The 20,715-nt window shown below is 51.6% G+C and overlaps 2 protein-coding genes across 5 annotated transcripts in view; both read right to left on the bottom strand.

Annotated features, from left to right (window-relative positions):
* The window catches only part of SCARF2 (scavenger receptor class F member 2), a 28,969-nt gene extending 20,321 nt beyond the window's left edge, over nucleotides 1–8,648 (bottom strand). Inside the window, exons 1-2 of the mRNA XM_074202294.1 lie at nucleotides 8,532–8,648; nucleotides 7,786–7,829 (exon numbers count right to left, since the gene is read on the bottom strand). Coding sequence (XP_074058395.1) covers nucleotides 7,786–7,829; nucleotides 8,532–8,648 — 161 coding nt within the window. The remainder of the gene's footprint in view (nucleotides 1–7,785; nucleotides 7,830–8,531) is intronic.
* A 4,092-nt stretch (nucleotides 8,649–12,740) lies between these two features.
* KLHL22 (kelch like family member 22) overlaps nucleotides 12,741–20,715 on the bottom strand; it is a 28,494-nt gene continuing 20,519 nt past the window's right edge. For all 4 annotated transcript variants that reach the window (XM_074206629.1, XM_074206628.1, XM_074206631.1 and 1 more), the window contains 3 exons: nucleotides 19,698–19,890; nucleotides 14,444–14,677; nucleotides 12,741–13,691 (listed from right to left, as the gene is read on the bottom strand). In XM_074206629.1, coding sequence (XP_074062730.1) covers nucleotides 13,314–13,691; nucleotides 14,444–14,677; nucleotides 19,698–19,890 — 805 coding nt within the window. In that variant the 3' untranslated portion in view covers nucleotides 12,741–13,313. The remainder of the gene's footprint in view (nucleotides 13,692–14,443; nucleotides 14,678–19,697; nucleotides 19,891–20,715) is intronic.

The raw sequence follows: 20,715 nt of genomic DNA, 5'->3' as shown, positions 1-20,715 counted from the left end.
GAGTAGAGCCAGCAGACAACATCCAATCACTTTCCCTGGGACCAGAAAACAGCAGGGCACCTAGGTCCCTACTGCCTCCCCTAGTCTCCACCCTCCTCTTCCTCCTCCTTTTCCTTCTTCCTCTTCCTCCTCCTCTCTCTCCTTCTCAGGGCTTTCTCCTTTTGGCAGGAGCTAGTGGGAGGAATTTTGCAGATGCTGGCTCCTTCCATAAAGGGGCCCAAAGGAACTTCCCCAGCTCGAGCCCTGAACAATAGCCCCAGAGCCTCTTACTAGCTTATGGATCTTGGGAATGCTAATTCCTCTCCCTGGGCCTCAGTTTCCTTACTTCCCTCCCTAATCCTACAGTTTCCCATTTGCACAAATCCCTGACCCCCATCACTTAAAACCCTTACCTCCTTGTACTTTTTGCTTCTGCCCACTGGACCACTCCAACTCTCAGCTTGACCTGCCAGCCCCTGAATACTGCTGGAAGGAGTCAGGCCATCCTTGCTGGCTGACTGGATGCCGGAAAACTCTAACCTCAATGGGTCCTTCCAAAGCTGCACTCATTATCTTCCCTGCCCAACTTGTCAGCACTGCCCACAGAACCTCCAAGCCTCTTCCTTAACCACCCCCATTCTGGTATTCTCATTTCACATCTCAGCTCTGCCCACACCTGACTTCAGTTTTCAGCACCTCCAACCTGGACAGCAACATCCCCTACTATGTGCAGGCCACAGGGGAAAGCTTTCCAAGTACAGGGGATCGAGGCAAAAGAAGTAGATGCCAGTCTGGTCTCAGCTACTTTCTGCCTATGTGGTCCTGAGCCTAGTGATAGAGCATCAGAAAGGAAATCTAACACCATCAAGTCAAACCAATCCTCGAACAAGAATCTTCTATGTAGCGCCCCTGCCTTTCCTTAAAGACTTCCATGGAGGAAGAATCTGCTTCCTCCCCTCTCCCCCACCCCCAGGCAACCCACAGTGCTTTGGGACAGCTCCAATTGTTAGGAACTTTGAGGTTTTTTCCCCTGATAATCAGCCAACTTATCCGGCCTTAAAACTTTCAAGGATCATTCCTAATTTTGACCTCTTCAATCAAGCAAAAAAAAAAAAATCTTCAGATTCCAGATCATAGTTTTAAAGCTAAAAGTAAGCTCAGAGGTCCTATTTTAGTCCAAGCATCATTGAAACTCCAGCCTCAACTGGAGGAGGGCTCGTACCTCTCCATCATTTATTTGTGAAGTTGATTTCTGGGGATCAAGTAGAAGGCTTTACATGTAACCCCACTAAATTACTTCTTATTCGATTTGCCTCAGTGGTCTAACCTGCCAAGATGTTTTTGAACCCTGACTTTGTGTTGTGTGCCCCAAGTTTGCATGACATCCAAAGTGGTAAGCAGGCCACCCATGTCCTTATTTGAGTCATTAATACACACTTGAAATGGCATGGCACAAACCACTTGCTCGGCCTGTCTCCCTGATTATTAGTCATTTGGAGCATTGTTTTCCTGTAGTTGTAAATAGTGTATATCTTCCTTTGAAAACCCTTGGCTTCCTTTAATCAGTGTAATACTGGGGATTGAGCCTGGATCTAGTGGATATTTGTGTCACTTAAGCTGTTCAGGCCTCAGTTCCTTCATCTGTAAAAGAGGGATAATAGGCTGTGATGTTTTAAGGAAGCATACTTTGCATACTTTGTGAAAATAGGAGTTAATATTAGATGGCATCCTCTCTGCCCTTCAGAAAAGCTTAGAATATAGCAAGATTCGGCTAAATAACAGCAGGAAGGGGTGGCTAGGCGGGCCCTGGAGTCAGGAGTATCTGAGTTCAAATCCGGCCTCAGACACTTAATAATTACCTAGCTGTGTGGCCTGGGGCAAGCCACTTAACCTCATTCGCTTTGCAAGAAATTAAAAACAAACAAACAAGAAAAAACAAATAACAGCAGCAGTGATAACAACAGCATGCAACAAGAAAGGACAAAACCAAAGGATTACGTGATGGATGGGGTGAAAGGGTCTCGAACAACATTAAATGATTCTTCTAGCCCGGTCATCCTGCCTACAGGTTCCCCCTCTCCACTTCATCCCCCACAGAACTGCTAACATAATCTTCCTAAGACATGGAGCTGATGTCCCCTTGCTCAAAAGTCTTGCCCTCCATGGCCTTTCCTTAGTCTAGCCTTTAAGGGCAGTAGAATCCAAAGTTCAGGAAGAAAGGGGTTGTTTCATTTTTGCCTCTATCTACAACCCCACAGACATTGCTTTGCATATATTTGTGAAACTGAATTGGATTGAATTAGGCCCATCCACCATCTGGCTCTGAATGACCTTAACAGTTTTATTTGAACATTATTCTCTGCTCTAGATGGAACTGCAAGCTAATCACCAAGCTCGGGATTCCACTGCCAGTTTCTTGGAATTCCCACAAACTGTCCCTTCTACCCAGAATGACTTTAATTCCTGGGAAAACTCTAGGATGAATCACTGGAGAAATGGTTACTGAGTACTTGGAAAGGGAAGCAGGGATGACCAAAAGCCAGCAGAGTTTTGTCAAAAGCAGATCTTGCTAGACAAAACTCATTTCCTTTCCTGAGAGAGTGACTAAGCCAGTACAGGCTATACCCTGGCTGACAGAGTTAGGATCCAGAATTATCTTGATAGATCAGATGGCCCAGTGGAGACAACTGGGTTTGCAGATAGGAAGACCTGAGCTCAGACACATCCTAGTGTGTGACTCTGGCAAAACACTTAATCTCTTTGCCTCAGTCTCCTCATCTGTAAAATGAGAATAATAATAATAGGACCTACCTCCCAGGATTGCTATGAGGATCAAATGTTATTTCTAAAGTGTTTTATGCAGAGTCTGGTACATGTGTCACATAAATGTTAGCCACTATCATTACCCTCTTCATCATCTGCCCTGGTCAGACCACATCTGGAATGTTCTGCTCAGTCCTGGGTACCAGAGTTTAGGAAGAATTTAGATAAGCTAAAGATTACTCAGAGAAAGGCATCTGAGAGAGTGAAGGGAGTTCTAATCATCTGAGTATTTGGTCGACAGGACTAGGGCAATTCAGCCTGAAGAAGAAAATAGCTCATATTTATAGAGCAAGTCAAAGTCGGCAAAGTATTATATATATGGTATCTCTTGGGACTTGGGCACTATTCTTAACCCCATTGAACAGCTAAGAAAACTGAGACTGTGAGTGAATATGTGATTTTTCCAAGAGTCACACATCTGGTGTTTTGAGGCAAGTTTTCCTGACTCCAAGTCCACTCTATCCACTAGGATGTCTAGTTGATTGAGAAAAGACTGGGTGAATGGGTAGATGAATAGATAGACGGATGAGTGTATAGATGGATGAAAGAGTGGATGGGCTAATAAAATATTACTTTCACTTCTTCCTTCCTCTATTCATATATGGCTGCCTGATGCCCACAGGGGCCCAAGCCTGGACCTTATTTTCTGGCATTTTCATTTGGCCCATATTCCATGCCCTTGTGCCCCCTTTACTCATTCATGGTAAGCATGGGGATTGTTTCACTTTTGTCTTTGAAGTCTGGCAACCTTAGAAAATGCTGGCAGATTACAAGAAACTCACCTGAAGCAGAGAGATACATATAGAGTAAAAGTAAAAGGTTGGAGCAAAACAGATTTTGCCTCAGCTGAAGCGAACAAAGCAGGGGTAGCAATCCTTATCTCAGACAAAGCCGCAGCAAAAGTAGATAGGGTTAAAAGAGATAAGGAAGCAAACTATATCTGCCTAAAAGGTACCATAGCTGGGGGCGGCTAGGTGGCGTAGTGGATAAAGCACCGGACCTGGAGTAAGGAGTACCTGGGTCTCAGACACTTAAAAATTACCTAGCTGTGCAAAAACCTAAAAAAAAAAAAAGGTACCATAGCCAACTCAATACTAAAAAGTACTGGCAGAAGGAGCAGCTAAGTGTTGCACTGAACAGGACATCATTCCAGGGGTCAAGAGGACCTGAGTTCAAATATGACCTCAGCCATTTGACACTAACCGGGTGACTTTGGGCAAGTCACTTAACCCTCCTGATTGACTCACAAAAGAAAAAAAATGCTGGTTGAATTGAATGAATTCAGAGTCACATCTGGATCCCCCACCATCCCAGCTGGGAGGAGGCACTTACTGACACATATACAAATATATACATCATATTCTATGCAGCTGTCCAGCCTCTACTTACAACTTCTTGCTTTCAAGTGGCTAGTCTCCTAAAACAGAGTCCGGATACAAACTTATTGGGGGCGGGGGGGGGGGGGCTAGACTGAACATTCTTGGTCAAGTGAAGATTGGACCAGATGTCTCTGAGGACCCCTCCCTGGAGAGTCAGTCTGAGTCTCCAATCAATGATATTCATGTATCACTTGGCAAAATTTCTTTCCATCTCACTGGAGCTTCACAAAAACTCTCTGAACTCAAGACTATAGCTATTATCTCCACTTGACAGAAAAAGAAATTGAGGCCCAAAGGTTCTCTTATCTTCTTTATTTTTTTCCTTATTATTTTTTTTGCAAGGCAGATGGGGTTAAATGGCTTGCCCAAGGCCACACAGCTAGGTCATTATTAAATGTCTGAGGCCGGATTTGAACCCAGGCACTCCTGACTCCAGGGGCAGTGTGCCACCTAGTTGCCCCTCTCAGTGGCCTTGTACAGGATCATACAGCTTGCCTGCATTTGATGTCACAGTGTAAAAGGGTACTGAAACCTCCAATCCTGATATGTATATGGTTCTTTATCAACCATAACAGGAGCCTTAGGCAAAGGGTAAACTGGATTCTCTGTCAGCTTCAGCCTCATTGCTCCCAGTTCTGCTGCCCTTTGGGACCAAGCAAAACCTGTCAGCTGGCACCCAGAAGCAAGGCTGGGGCAAGGACAGTCCTCAGACATCTCGGGTTCCTCCTCCCAAACTCCTAACTTCAGCCTCCAGTCTCCACCTAACAACGACTTCAAGGAGGGCTTTATGAGAACATGAATAAAAATCACACTGGAAGTGAAGACACGCAAGCAGAGGTTTGCTCTGAGTGGGGGTCTGTGAACTCACATACAAAAACACAGGTGATAGATTATTACGTTTCAACCTAGGTGGTTTTCTTTGTGTTTTAGGTATTTAATAACATCGTTCTGAGAAGGGGGTCGGGCCAGTCAGTCAACTAGCATTTCTTGGGCACCTACTAGGTGCTGCAGTCTGGGGCTTCAGTACCACACTGCCAAAGGGCCCCGTGACACACACAAAATGCCAAGAACCTTTGAATCTACACTAACAGAGGCAGCGGTGCCTCCTGAGAGAGATCGGATAGGCTGAAGAAGAATACTTGGAAACAGACTTTGTCAACCCTCAAAGAACTAGACTGACGGGAGAGTTTGTGCTGGTTCAGCCCAATGGCCCCAATGGAGGCTCAGGGAGGAAGGTGTTGTCCAAAAGTTCCCCAGCACGGAAGCTCAGTCCCTCAATGAAAAAGCTGGGGCGAGAAGAGGAGGCTGCCAGCACCCCTGGCCTCCTTTGTCCCTGCTGTACCTTGAGGCCTAGCAAAGGCAGAAGTAGAGACAGGAAGAGGAGCCCTGGGCTTCTAGGGGCTGCCCTCCCCTGACAGGAGTCACTTCCCTGAGGCTGGCAGAACCCTGAAGATGGTCCAGGTCTCCTAGTCACCTGACCCCATCCCCACCCCAGGGAGGAGAGAAAGCCAATCACTAGTGGCCTTCTTAGATCAAACATTTTGGTTTCAGTACCCTTTTGCGCTCCTATGAATTAATAAGAAGCCCCCTTTCCTCTCCACCAAGAGCTTAGGTTTATGTGGGTTAGGTCTGTTGCTATTTGCCATATTAAAATGAAAAGGGTTTCATAACATGCTGAAAATCATTTTGATCTCAGGAACCCCCTGAAAATATCTCAGACACTCCTAGGGTCCTAAGTCACCGTGCATCCAGTTCAATTCCTTCCATTTGATGGAGAAGGAAACAGAGCCAGAGAAGAGGGCTGACTTGTCCAAGGTCACCCCATCAGTGAGAGGAAAATCTGAGATGTGAACCTGCCTTTTGATTCAGAAGTCAAGCCCCCCGCCCTTAAACCCTGCTGGAAGAGCCTCTTTCTCTGAACCTCTGGGTCATTTCCACAGTCCCTGGTGCTGGGACCTAGGCAAGGAGGAGAGTCACAGGCACACCAGGAGTGAATGAGTATCCCATAAGCCTACAGTCCAGAGCCAGATTGGGCACGTGAGGCCCAGAGAGAGCACAATCCTTTTCCACAGGTCACGCAGTAAGGGACCCAACAAAGACTGCTTAGCTCTGCAGGGGGGACCCCTCCAAACCCCACCAGAGTTATTCCCACAGCCCTGGATCTACATTGGTAAGGAAGGGAATGACCCCAGAGGCCGTCTGGGCGGCTCGAGGGACTTGGGAGCATCTCCCTAAGTCAGAAAAGAGACTGGGGGAGGGGGGACTGAGGAAGAAGGGGAACTGGGAATAAAGGATATTTGGAAGGAGGGGGTCTTTGCCTCAGAACTCCTCAGGAACCCAGCCTCCCCCCAGCTTTGGCCCCAGCACTCCTCCCATGGTGGGCAGCCTGCAAGAGGGGATGCTGAAGGCAGCTGCCTGAAGGGTGGGCTGCGCTCTGTGGGTGGGATAGGGGGTGGGGGCTAGCTGCAGTAAGCTTCAGGCCCCTCCCCACCAGCCTGCAGTCCTGGGCCCCAAGAGGGGCGGGGTATATGGGGAGCAGATGGCACGGTTTGTACGGGCTGGCTGCTGACTGGCCAACAGAGGGGGGGGGAACTCTGTCGCCGGACTCCAGGGGGGCCTGTATGGGGGAGGGGCCTAGGTGAGGGAGGGGAGAGAGGCTGAAGGAGAAGAGGGCTTGGGGGGGGGGATTGGGGAGGCAAAGGAGGGGAAAGGGCTGAGGCAGAGGTGGAGAAGGGACCAAGAAAGGGGAGCAGCCAGGAAGGGGGGGGGCTAGGGAAACTCTGTAATTTGCTCCCCCCGGAGCACACACCCCACATAAGCAGGGTCATCTCTGCTCACATATGTGGACACACAACTTCCACAGGCCGCTGCTAAGAAAGAGGCGCCCTGGGGGGCCTTGGGGCAGCTCTCTGCAGAAGGAATGGGCAGGGGTCGATGGCCCCGCGGCTGCTAGGGCCATGGCAGCGGCCCAGCCTGGCTGCCCAAGGGAGCCCACGGGTCCCTCCTCTTCCCGCCCCCCCCTCCATCACTTCGGTCCCCCCTCCTGCCCAGGCCCCGGCTCGGGCCATCTTTGTCCTCGAACGTCAGCCTCAGACTCCCGGGCCCTTGGTCCGACCCAGGACCCCCTCCTCGGGCAACCTGCCAAGCCCCGCTCCTCGCTTGCCCCCCTCCCCATCCTGGCCTCTCCTCCGTCGCTCGTCCCGCCTCCCCCAGCCCCTCACTAGGCCTGGCTTTCCCCGCCACCCAGCCCCCCCTTGCTGCCCATCCCAGCCTCCCGCCCTGGCCAGGCCCTGGCCCGTTCCGGGGCCCCGCGCCCCCGCCGGGCCTCTCCTCCCCTCCCCGCCCCCCCCCGCCCCCCTCCCAGCAGCCCGGGCCAAACCGCGCTCCCCAGCCTGGCCTCTGCCTAACGGATTCCATCCCCCTTGGGCGCCCCTCGAGCCCCGCTGCTGTGGGCCGGGGCCTCCAGCCAGCTCCTCCGCTAGCCCTCTGGGAGGCCTCCCCCGGCCCCCGGCCCCCGGCCCCCGGCCCCCGGCCCCCGGCCCCCGGCCCCCGGCCCCCGGCCCCCGGCCCGGGCCACCGCGCGCGCATCGGGGCTGAGTCCTACCCGGGCAGCCGGCAGACGTTGCGCCCCCGCCGGCGGCTCAGCTCCTGGGGCGGCCCGGAGCGGGCGGGCGGCGGCAGCAGCAGCAGCAGCAGCAGCGGCAGCGGGGGGCCGCGGGGGGCCGCGGGGGCCGCGGGGGCCGCCCGGGGCCCCCCATGCCGGCCCGGGGGCGCGGGGGCGCGGAGCGGCTGCAGGGGGACGCGGCCGGGAAAGCCGAGTGCGAGGGGGCGCCCGGGGCCGAGCGGCGAGAGGCGAGGCCCGGCGGGGAGGGGAGCGGGGAGGGGGCCGGCCCGGCAAGGAAATTTCCACAGTCGGCTCCCCTGATCCCGGGCCAGCCTCGGGCCGCCTCCGCCTAGCGCCGCCCAAGCCCCACCCTCGCGGCGCCGCTCCCCCAGAGGCCCCGGCCCGGGCCCCGGCCCCCCAGAACAGCACTTAGTAAGCGCCCACGGCATCCTCAGCGCGGGGGCCATGGGGGACGTCCCAAGCAAACGCGCCCCTCTGGGCCCCCCCATCGGCTCTCCCTTCATTTTCTCACACCTCCCCTTCTCCTTGCCCTCCCCCCCCCCTGTAGTGCCATCCTCCTCTCTGCTCTCCCCGGGAGGCTGAAGGGACTCCGTGGGAAAGGAGGACCAGAGGCTCCCGAGCGGCTCTCCAGTTGGTGAGGTCCTTCGCTTCCCTCTTCCCTGGAAAAGACATCTACTACCCGCACCTCAGTTTCCTCATCTGTAAAATGGAAATGCCGGCATCACCAGAACTCGAGAGGTCTTGGTCGTGCTGGGCCTGTTCCATCGGGCCTTTCTCGGAGGGATAGATGTCTCCCAAATGGTGCTGCTGTCCTTACCTTTCATTTCCGTGTTGGGTTCCATGGAGCAGCTGGATTTGAGACCCGGCACGGTCACCCAACAATTAACTCCTCTTCGGGGGTCTGGGAAGCAGCACGAGCCCCATGGCCTCCCTTACAAGCTCCAGAGGCCAGCCTCACCCAGAGAGTTTCTGACTGCAGTGAGTGAGCCCATTTCCTGAATAACAATATCTCTGGGGAAGTGAACCCCAAAGACCTCAGCTGGTAGGGAAAACCCAAGGTATCAACCCCCTTGGATTGTGTTTTCCACAGGACTATGGGTTGTTCAAAAGGTTGCAAGTTCTGGGTTTCTCCACCACTTGTCAACCCAAGGCCTTCTTTTCTTCTTTTTTTTTGCAAGGCAAATGGGGTTCAGTGGCTTGCCCAAGGCCACACAGCTAGGTCATTATTAAGTGTCTGAGATCAGATTTGAACCCAGGTACTCCTGACTCCAAGGTGGTGCTTTATCCACTGCACCACCTAGCCGCCCCTTCTTTTCTTCTTTCCAAGATACTCAATGTTGATGTGGTTGGTGCTCCTTTTCGGATTCCTCCTGGAGCCCTTCCCAATAAGGATCCAACCCTTCAGAGATGTTGATATTTCCTGGGATGGTCACACTCTGGTTTCCTTCTGGCCCCAGATGGGCCAAAGCCAGCTCTACCAGTGAGGGTGGCTTAAGAACCAACCAGATGAGAGAGTGGCAGAAATTTCAGGAGTGTGTGTGTCCTGGAAAGGCCATACCTAGAAGGATAAAATCTGGATCCTTCAGCCAGGAGTCAGGTGGAAATATGGCTGAACACTAATTGGAGGAGAAGAAAGGATTGGGGGGGGGGGGGGAGAATGGAAAGGCAAGTGGGACTGCCCAAAGCAAGTCCGCTTCTTTTGTGTCACAACCCCTTTCTCACGTTTACTGCTCACTTTCCTAATGGAAGGAAATGCTACATTTTAGCAATGAAGGAAAATCTAGGTGTCCCCTAGTTTCCCCCACCCAAGTTCTGTCCCCAGATTAAGGACTGCTCCTCTAGTCCAAGGCCCTCTTTTGACAGATGACGGAGGAGACATGCACCCAAAAGTCACAAAGGTAGCAATAGAGCCAATATCTGAACCCATGTCTATTAAGTCCAAGTTCATGGTTTCTTCCACCACAACTTGGGTGGAAGCAACAAGGTCTGGGGAAGGAATAACAGCTTCAATCATAAATGCTCGCTACCTGTACTTTGGTTTCTTTTTATTTCAGATAACCGATTTTAACGGGGTCAACTTTGGATGGCCATCCCCTCACCAGTAGAGCTGGCTTTGGCCCATCGGGACCAGAAGGAAACCAGAGTGTGACCATCCCAGGAAATAGGGCAGAACCTGATACTCGGCTAGGGGAAACAGGGAATTGGGAGAAGGGGGCAGGCAGTTGCTGCTGCCCTAATTTTAAGAATGTTCTTTGTTATTATGGGCTGACAGGAATATCATTAAGCATGAACACTAGATGCCCAGCATAGGGCTTCTGATTAGATTCAGGGCTGGGAGGGAATTTATGAGATTGGGGTCTAATTAGACTCAGAAAGGGGGAAGGGGTGGTGTCAAGAAACCTTGTCCAAGGCAACAGTGCAAACCAGAACCCTGTCCTACCCTGTCCTTCATACAAATGCACTGTCTCCTTTTCCCCATCCCCTATCCCATCCATAATCTAGATACATTTGCTCCCTGACTTGGAATCAGGAAAACGTGAGTTCAAATCTTGCCTGAGATGCCGTCACCAGGGCAGATCATAGCCTCTCAGCTTCAGTTTCCCTATCTGAAAAATGGGCATCAAGATGGAGTGACTTGGTCAGTTGTCCTTTTCTCCAAAAGGATCAAAATGACATCTCTACATTGGAGTGGGGGGACAGTACATGGCACCAGCTGATCAGGCACAAAAAAGTATATGTAAACATTGGTGAGGTCTTTTAGTCACTGGATTTTGGGGAGGCAGGGTCGGGCTGTCACTGGCCTCACTCTCTTCCAGAGGCGTCGGAATTAAGTGCTTTGCAAACCTTATAAATTCACCCCTTAGGATCAGAGGATCCCAAACTCAGTGGGGACTTTTTACTATCACATTCTTATTCACCACCTCAAATGAGGGAGTTGGACTTGCCTGCCTGAGGCCCCATCCAGCTTAAGATCTGGGACCTGGTGTCTTGCTCTCATCACCTCTTCTCCTCACTGTGCAACCTCAAAGCCACCAAGCCAAGTACCTCCTTCTCCATGGAGTCTTACCTATCACCTCAATCCCTAACCACCAGGTCTTCCTCCTACACTAGGAAGGATTCAACATCACCGCCATATCCATGTCTCCATGCTTAGAACAAGGACCTACTCAGAGCATAAACTGTTGCATTTATTGGTTGACCCCCTTTCCCCACCAAAAAAAGGTCATTTCCCCATGAAGAATAAATGCACCCCACCCCCTCCACAGATTGACGAACACATCCGAATTTGTAGGAGAAGGTTCTGGACAGAATAAGAGCAGCACCCCTTGGGCCACCTGGGCACATCTGCTTCCTCTCTTCCTCCTCCATAGCAGAATGGGCCATTGTCCCTCTGTCCAAGGGAGGTTGGGAAGAGGAAGCCTCAAAACAGGGCTAATGCAGTAGGGAGAGGGGGCCTTGATTTTTAGTAAAACATTTAAAAAAAAATTCTAGCGAGAGAGCTGTTTCCTACTCAGGCCAGGGAGAGGGAGTGAGCCCTAATCAATCAGGAGTAAAAAAGAAACATCCTTCAAATCAGCATTAATTGGGTTTCTTTTTAGTTTGATTGTAGGATTGAACTCCCCCCCTTTTTTTTTTTTAAGGTTTTTACAAGGCAGTGGGGTTAAGTGGCTTGTCCAAGGCCACACAGCCAGATCATTATTAAGTGTCTGAGGTCACATTTGAACCCAGGTCCTCCTGACTCCAGGGACGGTGCTTTATCCACTGCACCACCTAGCCACCCCTGTGCTCCCTTCTTTAGAAAAAGCCGATCTAAACAGCAAAGCCAAACCAAGAGAGATTCTCTGAAATCCAGGCTACAGATTTACTGAGTAGATGACCAGGTCTATTGCAATAGCAGCTACTTTAGACATACATCTCTGTAGAAATAAAACCACCATAGTATTAAGACTCTTCCCTTTCCAGCAGCTAGAGAGAGGCTAAGTTCCTCTTCCAGTCTTCTTGGGTGGGCCCCCTTTGTCTTGAGCAGGTTAGTGGCTGGAAGCTGGTGAGGTGACTGCAAGCTGGTGAGGTGAATGCTCCCTGCAGACCACAAGGTTCCAGTTTCCCCAGAAGCCCTCTGGTTAAAAAAAGGCATCATCTGCAGGACAATCTAGGGGCAACCCCAGCAAGATAACCGATATTGCCCTTGGGTTAAGAAAGCCTGGGAGAAGCACACTAGTCAGAAGCCCTGCCTTGTCCAACTGAGTTATGGTTAAGTGTTGGGCATTTTTTTTTTATTCCTCTCTTCTAAAAATCAACTCTAAATCATTGTCTCTGACCTCTGAGGAGTCAGATGACCTGACTAGCTTTACAAATTCAATCATAAATGCTTGCTACCTTTGTACCTTGGTTTCTTTTTATTTCAGATAACCGATTTTAAGAGGGGTCAATTTTGGATGGCCATCCCTTTCCATGTGGACACTTCCCTCAAGAGACTCTCCTTCCACATCAAAGGAGGAGCACCACTCACTCCCCTCTAAATCACCCAGCAGGAGATCAGGGGGTCAAGCACCCAAGGCCTGAGGGCTTTGGAACCCGAGTCTGAAGTCATGCTAAGGAAGCTAAGGTGTAGAAGCGGGGAGTGACCCAGTCCTTGGCCCACAAAGGGGCATTAACAGTAATTCAATTTGTATGCTGCTGATTAGGGGAGCCTCCAAGTGCTTCAACTTCAGAAAACCTCAGCTTATAAGGTGAAGATGTGCAATCTAGCAAGTGTGGGTGAGTGGGTTCCCAATGAAGGCAAGGATTTCATTGAGCCTGCCATGGTGGGCCTGATTCTTGGAAATCAGGGGTACAATCCATCTCAGACACAGAAAAAGAAAGACTGAGGCTTGGTCCTAGGAATGCAATAAAGACCTCTATGATTTTATTATTTCACTTATGAACGTATGGTTTTGGAAAAGCCCCCCCCCCCCCAACAATGCATGCCCTTTCCCCCTTCAGAACTGGTTCAAAGGCTTCCTGCCTCCTGAGACTGGTTCAGGGTTCAGGGCACACTGGCCTCTACCCCTCCAGGGCACAGGGCTTGCCCCCAGAAGGCAAAGGTCTCCCCGGCCTTGCTGCTCATGCCTCCATCACTCAAGAAGCCTCCGCTGTGGCGGGCAGCTCTGGAGGAGAAGGAACCTGTCCGACTTGACTGGGCCCAAGGCCACCAGTCTGTCCATGACACAGCCAACCGTAGGCAGGGAAGGGAGTGATAAAGTCACTCTCAAATGTTTAAAATCTCTTTTTAAAAAAATCCTTCATTTGCACATCTTGCCACCTAGAACAGGACTCTTTCCCCAAATAGCTCCCGGGCCTGAGCTAGTTTTGAGTCACGTGTGGTCAATGCCAAAAGAATTCCTGCCTCTTCAGAGGTGCAGCCCAGAGGCGAAAAGCCCGGTCCTCAACTGCTAAGTCTTCTTTGCCACCTTCAAAGACCCTGCCATAATTCCCTCTAAAAACCAAGAGGAGATTTGTCCCGAGGTTCAGTCTTCACTGGAGTTCTCAAAGTCTTCCCAGTCAGATACACTCATCACCTCAGAGCCCAAGTCAGGGTCCCGCTGCCCCCGGTCAGGGTGCCAGCTGGGGGTTCGCCGGGCAGGGTCTGTGAGCAGAGATCTGGGCAGTGTGAGCACACAAGCTGCCAAGCCAGAGATGGCATTCTCCAAGTGAGGCCCTTCCTCCCAGCAGTCTTTCTCCACATCGTAGATATGGACATAGCTCATTCGACTGCCTCGGTTGTGGGAGCGGCCCCCCAAAACATAGATCTTATTGTCCAGGACTGCAATGCCTGGCTCACCGTGCCCAGCGGGGAGTGGGCAGACTGCCGTCCATTGCCTGGTGCTTGGGCTGTAGTACACGACCTGCAAAGATGGAGATGAATGAGTGAATGAAGACTGGTCATGTAGGTACAGGCAGAAAGGTCAGACAGGGGATCCCACTGAGAACCCCACATGGGGCTGGTCATGTCATGCCTCTTCTTTCAGTTCAGGTCTACTGAAAACCCCCCATCAGCATGTGGTGCTGAAGTGGGTGACAGACTGGCCTTTAGCAACCAGGGTCTTCAGGAGCTCCCCACCTAGGAGAGGGGCACTGCCCATGGACCATCACACTCTTTGCCCAGGTTGTTCCTCCTCTCCATCTTATTACCCATCCTAGTCTCAGCTCCTCTAACCAGGACCCCCTAGCTCATCTCTCAGATTCCATCACTACACCTCAGACCTCATGACTGAAGACTTCCCCATGGATCCCCAACTTCAATGAGAACAGAAACCAGGGCACCTCCAATTTGGAGGCAGCCTGCATAGGACTGGGGGGTTCATTCCCATCTGGTTCCATGAACTGGTTCCTCATTAATTGGAAGGAGGAAGAGCAACAGCTTGTAAGCCCATAACGTAGACTTGCAAGCCCAAGGGGGCAAGGCCCAAATGATGCTAAATTCTGTCTCTTCCCAAGTGTCCAGCATGGCGAGTGCCTAATAAATGTCTATAACCAAACTGGAAACAACGTAAGCAGCACAAGATTTAGAGTAGGGAAGCCTAGGTTTGTTCCTGCCTTGGCTCCCACGTCCACTAGCTCAGCAAGGGCCCCCGTCATGTCTCTTCTGCCCTCTTACCTGGTGGACGTCTCTCCGGTAGCCTGAGTCATTGTTGCTGCCACCAATCACATACAGTTTTCCCAGAAGGGTGGCCATGCCATGCCAGGCACGCCGGATGGGGCCGTCAGCCAATGACTCCCAGCAGTTGGTGTCTGGGTCATAGCGGTGCAGCTCCTTGAGGTAGTCCTCGCCTCGCCGACCACAGGTGATGTACATCTTCCCATCCAGGGCAGCCCCCGCGTGGGCATACACCTACACAGAGACAAGGCAGGCACTGAGTCAGACAGCCACAAGCAGGGACATCCTCAGCCCCTTTGATTCCCAGCTGGGCCCTGCCCCTCGTCTCAGCTTGTTGTCCTTCAGAAAGGTAGAGGAGACTACCCCCCAGGGCCTGGGCCTGCCCACATACAGCCAGGGCTGACTGACTCAATCTCCACTGACCCCTGACAGGGGCTGGATGAACATTTATTGAGGAATGAATGAGCCCTGGGCTACTTGTGCTAGAACCTGCATTCAAGTCATTTTGCTAACCCCTGGGAGAGGTGTCAGGAGACCTCGGGCAATAATGGACGCCTCCTTCCTTTGGGTGCCCTTACACTTCCTCCCCCTGGGGGAGGATGGTGGATGGAGAGGATAGTGTAACTGTGAGGGCTCCGTATGGCGTGCACTGCTGTGAGAACCAAGGCACGAAGGCGACTCACCAGGCCTTTCCAGGATGGCCCCACCTTCTGCAGGGTGATCTCGCCACATGCCAGCATTTTCTTCTCGAGGCTAGACACATTTGCTCTGCCATGTGCTCAATGTCAGGGAAACAGTCAGAGGAAGCTGCCCTGTCCTGCCTGGCTCTGGAGGAGCCCCCAGTCTTACAAGAAGGGCTAGGTGGGTCAGGGAGTACCATGATCAAAGGAGAGGGAGGAAGAGATCACTTCTGGTTTGGTGCAGTTAAGGACACGGGCATGGGAGAGATGAAAGGTTATAGAACAGCCAATGGGCTGGTAGAGGGAAGGAAGCACATGTCTGGCTGGGTCACTCCCTGCGCCATAAACGCCAGTGGCTCCCTATGGCCTCTAGAATCAGATGGACCCTCCACAACCTAGGCTCTGCCTACCTTTCCAGCACTACCATCTATGGTGCTCCCCATCCAACCAGCTGCTGCTATTTCCCACCTCAGTGCCTTTGCCCAGTTGCTCTCCCCTCCCCCCTCCATCTCTTATTCAATATTACTATAGAATATTATTGCCTAGTTTCTTGTTTCTTTCCAGACTCAGCACAAGGACCATTCACATGAAAGCTTTCCTGACACACTTTTCCTGCCCTTGCTCTGTATTTATTCTAAATTCACATGTCTATCTCTAGATCCATCCACCTCTTGTCTCTCCATCCCCCTATAGCTGCTGGGTGCCCCCCTCGCTGTGATGCTGGAAAGACCTGTTTCACCTGTGTCTCTTATCCCACCAGCTCACCAATGCCTACTGATGAATGGCTCTGAAGGGGTTACTGGGCCTGGGTCTTGAAGGCCACACCCACAAATGCACCGATTCCATTCAGCAAACCTCCAGGAAGGGTCAGCTACTCCCCAGGCCCCCCCCCCCAAGAGACCTTGGTGGCCTGTCCACTGGGTCCCACATCTGCCCCAGGCAGGCTCCTCCCTCTTCTCTCCCCATTGCCCTGACTTCCACTCTAGAGCAGTACACACTGGCCCCTCCTGCACCCCCTTTGCAGCTGACCCTCTTTAGAACAGAAGCTCCCCCCTTTCCTCACTCTACCCACAATGAACACCCATGTCTGTTTGCTGAATGAAGGCCCAGGACATTGAACCAGAGAGGATGGAGCCTAAACCTGCCTCTCCAGAATTGTTCCTGATCAGACCAAGCTCTGCCCTTTGGGGAAACCCCAAGGCTCCAGGGCCATGCCCAGAGCCCTGGTTTGAGAGTCAGCATGTCCAGGGCCAACGCCAGTCTTGTTACTTGCTGGCTGTTGGACCCTCAGTCACTCACCCACCCTCTCACCTGTCAAAGGGGATCATCTCTCTCTTTTTTTAGTTTTTAAGCAAGGCAAATGGGGTTAAGTGGCTTGCCCAAGGCCACACAGCTAGGCATTTATGAAGTGTCTGAGACCGGATTTGAATCCAGGTACTCCTGAATCCAGGGCCGGTGCTTTATCCACTACGCCACCTAGCTGCCCCGATCATCTCTTTTCTATGGACACCACAAGACTGCTGGGAAGAACTGATCATTTCAAGGCCCTGTTCAAGATTCCCTTTCTCTTCCATGATGCTCCAAACTAGTCCAAGTCCCAGACACCCCGATTCCTTAGGATCAAAAGTATCTCAGAGCTAGAAGAGAGCTGAGAGACCACATACTCTAAGATCTTCTTGGAAAAGATGAGGACACGGGAGCCTGGGCTGGGCAGGGCAGGGAGTTTCCCCCGACTCCTACTGCACTTGTTATTTGCCCATGCCTAGGCACAGGCTACTTCACCTTGTTCCTTCCACTGTGTAGGTCTTCCCAACTCCACCCAGCACGTGCTCAAACCTTCTTGGATCGACAGCATCCAGCATCTCTGCCTATGGAGCTGGAGATGCTGCCAAGAAGCTGGGCTGCCCTGGAAAGGTCAGAAGGGGGAAGGCAGGCCAAGGCTAGTGTCCAGCCCCAGCCACTGACTAAAAGACCAAGTGAAATGAAAGCCTTCCCACTGGATTTGGGGCTTCTATAAAGGAAAGAAGAGGAGGGGAGAAGAGGGGGAAGGGGAAGGGAGAGGAGATGAGAGGGAGGAGAGAGAAAGGAGAAGGGAGGGAGAAAAGAGGAAAAGGAAAAAGAAGGGGAGAGAGAACAGGGAGGGAAGATGTGGGAGGGGAAATAGGAGGGGAAGGGAAAAGGGATGGAGAGAGGAAAGAGTAGAAACAGACAAGACAGGTAGAGAGTTTATCTCCAAACTAGCCTCGGTGATCCAACTTGAACAAAAATAGGTATAATTTGTCCCTCCATTTTTTTCTTTAATCTCTTTGGGATACAAAAATATTTCTAGTAGTTCTTTTTTTTGTGGGCAAAGAACTGGAAATAGAGGGAATGCCCAACAGCTGGGGAGTGGCAGAACAAGTCATGGTTATAGGAATAGGATGGAAAGCTATTGTGATATAGGAAATGATAGAGGATGGTTTCAGAAAATCCTGGGACAACTTCCATGAACTGATGCAAAGCGAAGTGAGCAGAACCAGGAGAACCTTGTACACAGTAACAGCCACACTGGGTGATGCTCTACTGTGAAAGATCTGGCTTCTCTGACCAATACAAACAACCCAAGACAATTCTCAAGAACAATGCTGTCGATATCAGAGACACAACTGAGGACCCAGTGCAAACTGAAGCACTTTTGATTTTAACACTTTAATTTCCTTGCCCCCCCCCCACACACACACCACTAAAGTGGAAATACGTTTTGCATGAGGTCATACTGTATCGTGTGTGTGGTACTGTTTGCCTTCTCAATAGGTATGGAAAAGGGTGGAGAACATTTGGAATTGAAAATAACAATTTTTTGTGCAGTAAACATATCTAATTCTTTAGCTTTACCCATAGATATACATTCCTTTGAAGAGCTCTCATCTCGGGGCAAGGTAGAGAATCTAAAGAAACAGGCCCATTTTGAGCAAAGGTGTCACATGATCCACAGCAAGCCCAGTTCGGGTCAATCCCAGTGAGAAAAGGGAAGTGGCATGGAACAAGTCCGGAAAGGCCAGATGGTTTGAGGGTAGAAATGCCATAGTGGGAAGTTTGTTGTTTAAGCTGAGGGCAGCAAGAATCCCTGGAGTTTGGCCAGGCAGAGATGAGGAAGAATCTGATGGGCCAGAGCTGGGGGGCTGGTGGCACCATACAAAGAAATGGGGCTGTTTAGAGGCCAAAAAAGGCTAGCTATCAAGATCTGGGACTCATCATTGGGCTTAGAGTTCAGAGCAAAGGAGGCCCCAACTGGTCTGAGGGTAATGACGGGACAGCAGGAAGAGAAGGGAGGGAGCGGAGAGGCCAAGAGGGCAGAGCAAGGAGCAAAGAGCATCCAGTGTGACCACAGAGCCTCCCGCCCATCCTTTCCGATCCTCCCCAGGCCCAGCGCAGGGAGCCTCCGAAGGATTCAACTGTTCAAAATGGGGGACCTGTTTAGCCAAAGGAGGTAGCAGCCAGAGGCCCCCAGACCTGGAGTCAGAAAGCCTTGTGGGCCTGATTTCAAATCCAACACTTACTAGCTGTATAACCCTGGACATGTCACTTAACTGTTTGCCTCAGTTACCTCTTCTGTAAAATGAGCTGCTCCAGCACCTCTGACAAGAAAACCCAAAATGGGGTGATGAGGAGCTGAATGTGACTGGACAAGAAAAGGATGAGGATATTCAATAGGGACATGCCCTAAGGACCATTCACCAGCAAAGCCCCTCTGACCCGAGCTGGCCTTCAAGGGTTTCAGCTAAACATAAGAGACCCTCTCGAGCTCCTCAGAGTTCAGTGGTTCAATGGTCTCAAGTCTGGAGTCAAAGAACAAAGTTCAAATCCAGCCTCAGGCCCTTTCTAGCTGTGTGACCCTGGGCTAGTCCAGTCACTTCAGTCTGCCTCAGTTTTCCAAAAAGGAAAGTGGAGAGAGACTCCCCACCTCTCCTCCCCAGGGCAGAATTGAGTACCAATGAGATCACGTTTACAAAGTGCTCCCAAGGGGGCTTCATCAATGCTTTGCTGTTAAAGCATCAGAGGCCGGATTGGAACTCAGATCTTCCTGTCCCCAGGTCTGGCATTCCATCCACTAGGCTACAGTCATCTAGCCTTACTCCTCCTATAATCATGTGACTGGAAAGTGAGATCAATGAGCCAATCCTGAGTCAAATCCAATCTCAAGAATGGTTTCAAGATATTTTAGGAAAAACAGAGGTTTAAAATCTTGGCCCCATGAGCCCTCTTTACAGCCCAATACTGAGTCAAATCCAACACTTACTAGCTGTGTGACCCTGGACAAGTCACTTAACTCTGTTTGCCTCAGTTTTCTCATCTGTAGTCCATAACACCTTGGACCTTCCTGGGAAGTGTTTTGCCCCCCTCCCCCAAACAGAGGTTTCCAGGCTCAGGGAGCATCCTGGGGAAGCAAGAGGAAGATGAAGGCCCCAGAAATCCCAGTGGGCTGCCAGGGTTGGGTGGCTCCCCACCACATCAACAGCTCTGGCCTCCGTCCACCTCCTTGATCCATGCCCCAGCACCTCAGGGGGCTGCCCCTCTGCCAATGGACTCCTCACCTCTCTCTTCAGGGGCGCCACATAGTCCCATGTGTTGGTGTCTGGGTCATAACGCTCCACCTCCTTCAGGTCTGCGTGGTAGTCCCGTCCAGCAACGGCATAGATATACTTGTCAAGGACACACACACAGAGGTCAGCATGTTCTTGCCGCAGGGACTGAATCTGAAACCACCTGTTGTGCCTCGGATCATACCTTGGAAAAGCAGACATGGAGACAGGGCTGGACCCCCTCTGGACCAGCAGAGTCATCCAGCCCCCTCCCCACCTCCACCATTATCCCAGGGAGAAGGGGAAAGGCTGCCAGATGACCCCCTCAATCCACCCTCTCCCCAAGATCCCTGGTGTTTGCTTTCCATTTCCTTGGGGGGACACATGTTGCTCTGTGCCCTGACCTTGCCTGGGCTCAGTGGCTGTGCACAGTTCAACCTGTGATGCTCACAGTAGGTCCAGGCCCCCAACTAGCCAAGAGGCCTTTCTTCAGCACCATCCCTGTCTAAGCCTGGGGATGGAAGGGCAAGAGCTGACCCTCTAAAGGGGACCCAGCAAAGATGGATCCACTCCAGGGGGATGGGAGGGGTCAGGAAAGGTTTCCTGTAGAAGGGGAGTTCAGGCCAGGCCTAGGCCTGACACAAAGGCAGGAGAGGGCAGGACAGTGGGTGAGGCAGTTGGCCCACAGAGCTTACAAAGCTACCCCAGAAGTGTCTCAGTAGATACAATGCAACCCCCAAGATGCTCAAAGAAAACACCCTGGTCAGTGGTGGGGGAAGGCAGGGCAGCCCAGACTGTGCTGGGGGTCGACTGAGGCAACCAAAGAGGAAGGCCAGGGGCCACCAACAATAAAAGGGAAGTACAGAGGACACCTGGAGGCCAAAGTGTCTCCAGGACACTCAGGTGCAAATGTCTGACAGGTGGCTGGTGATGCAGTGTCAATGCTCTGGGCAAGACCAGAAAGATCTGGGGTCACCAGATAAACTCGTTAAGAGCATTTGGAGAAAAAGAGAAGAAGCTGAAGGGGGGG

Source organism: Macrotis lagotis, chromosome X (assembly GCF_037893015.1).
Source record: "Macrotis lagotis isolate mMagLag1 chromosome X, bilby.v1.9.chrom.fasta, whole genome shotgun sequence".
Classification (NCBI taxonomy): domain Eukaryota; kingdom Metazoa; phylum Chordata; class Mammalia; order Peramelemorphia; family Peramelidae; genus Macrotis; species Macrotis lagotis.
This window is presented reverse-complemented; position numbering and strand designations above follow the sequence as displayed.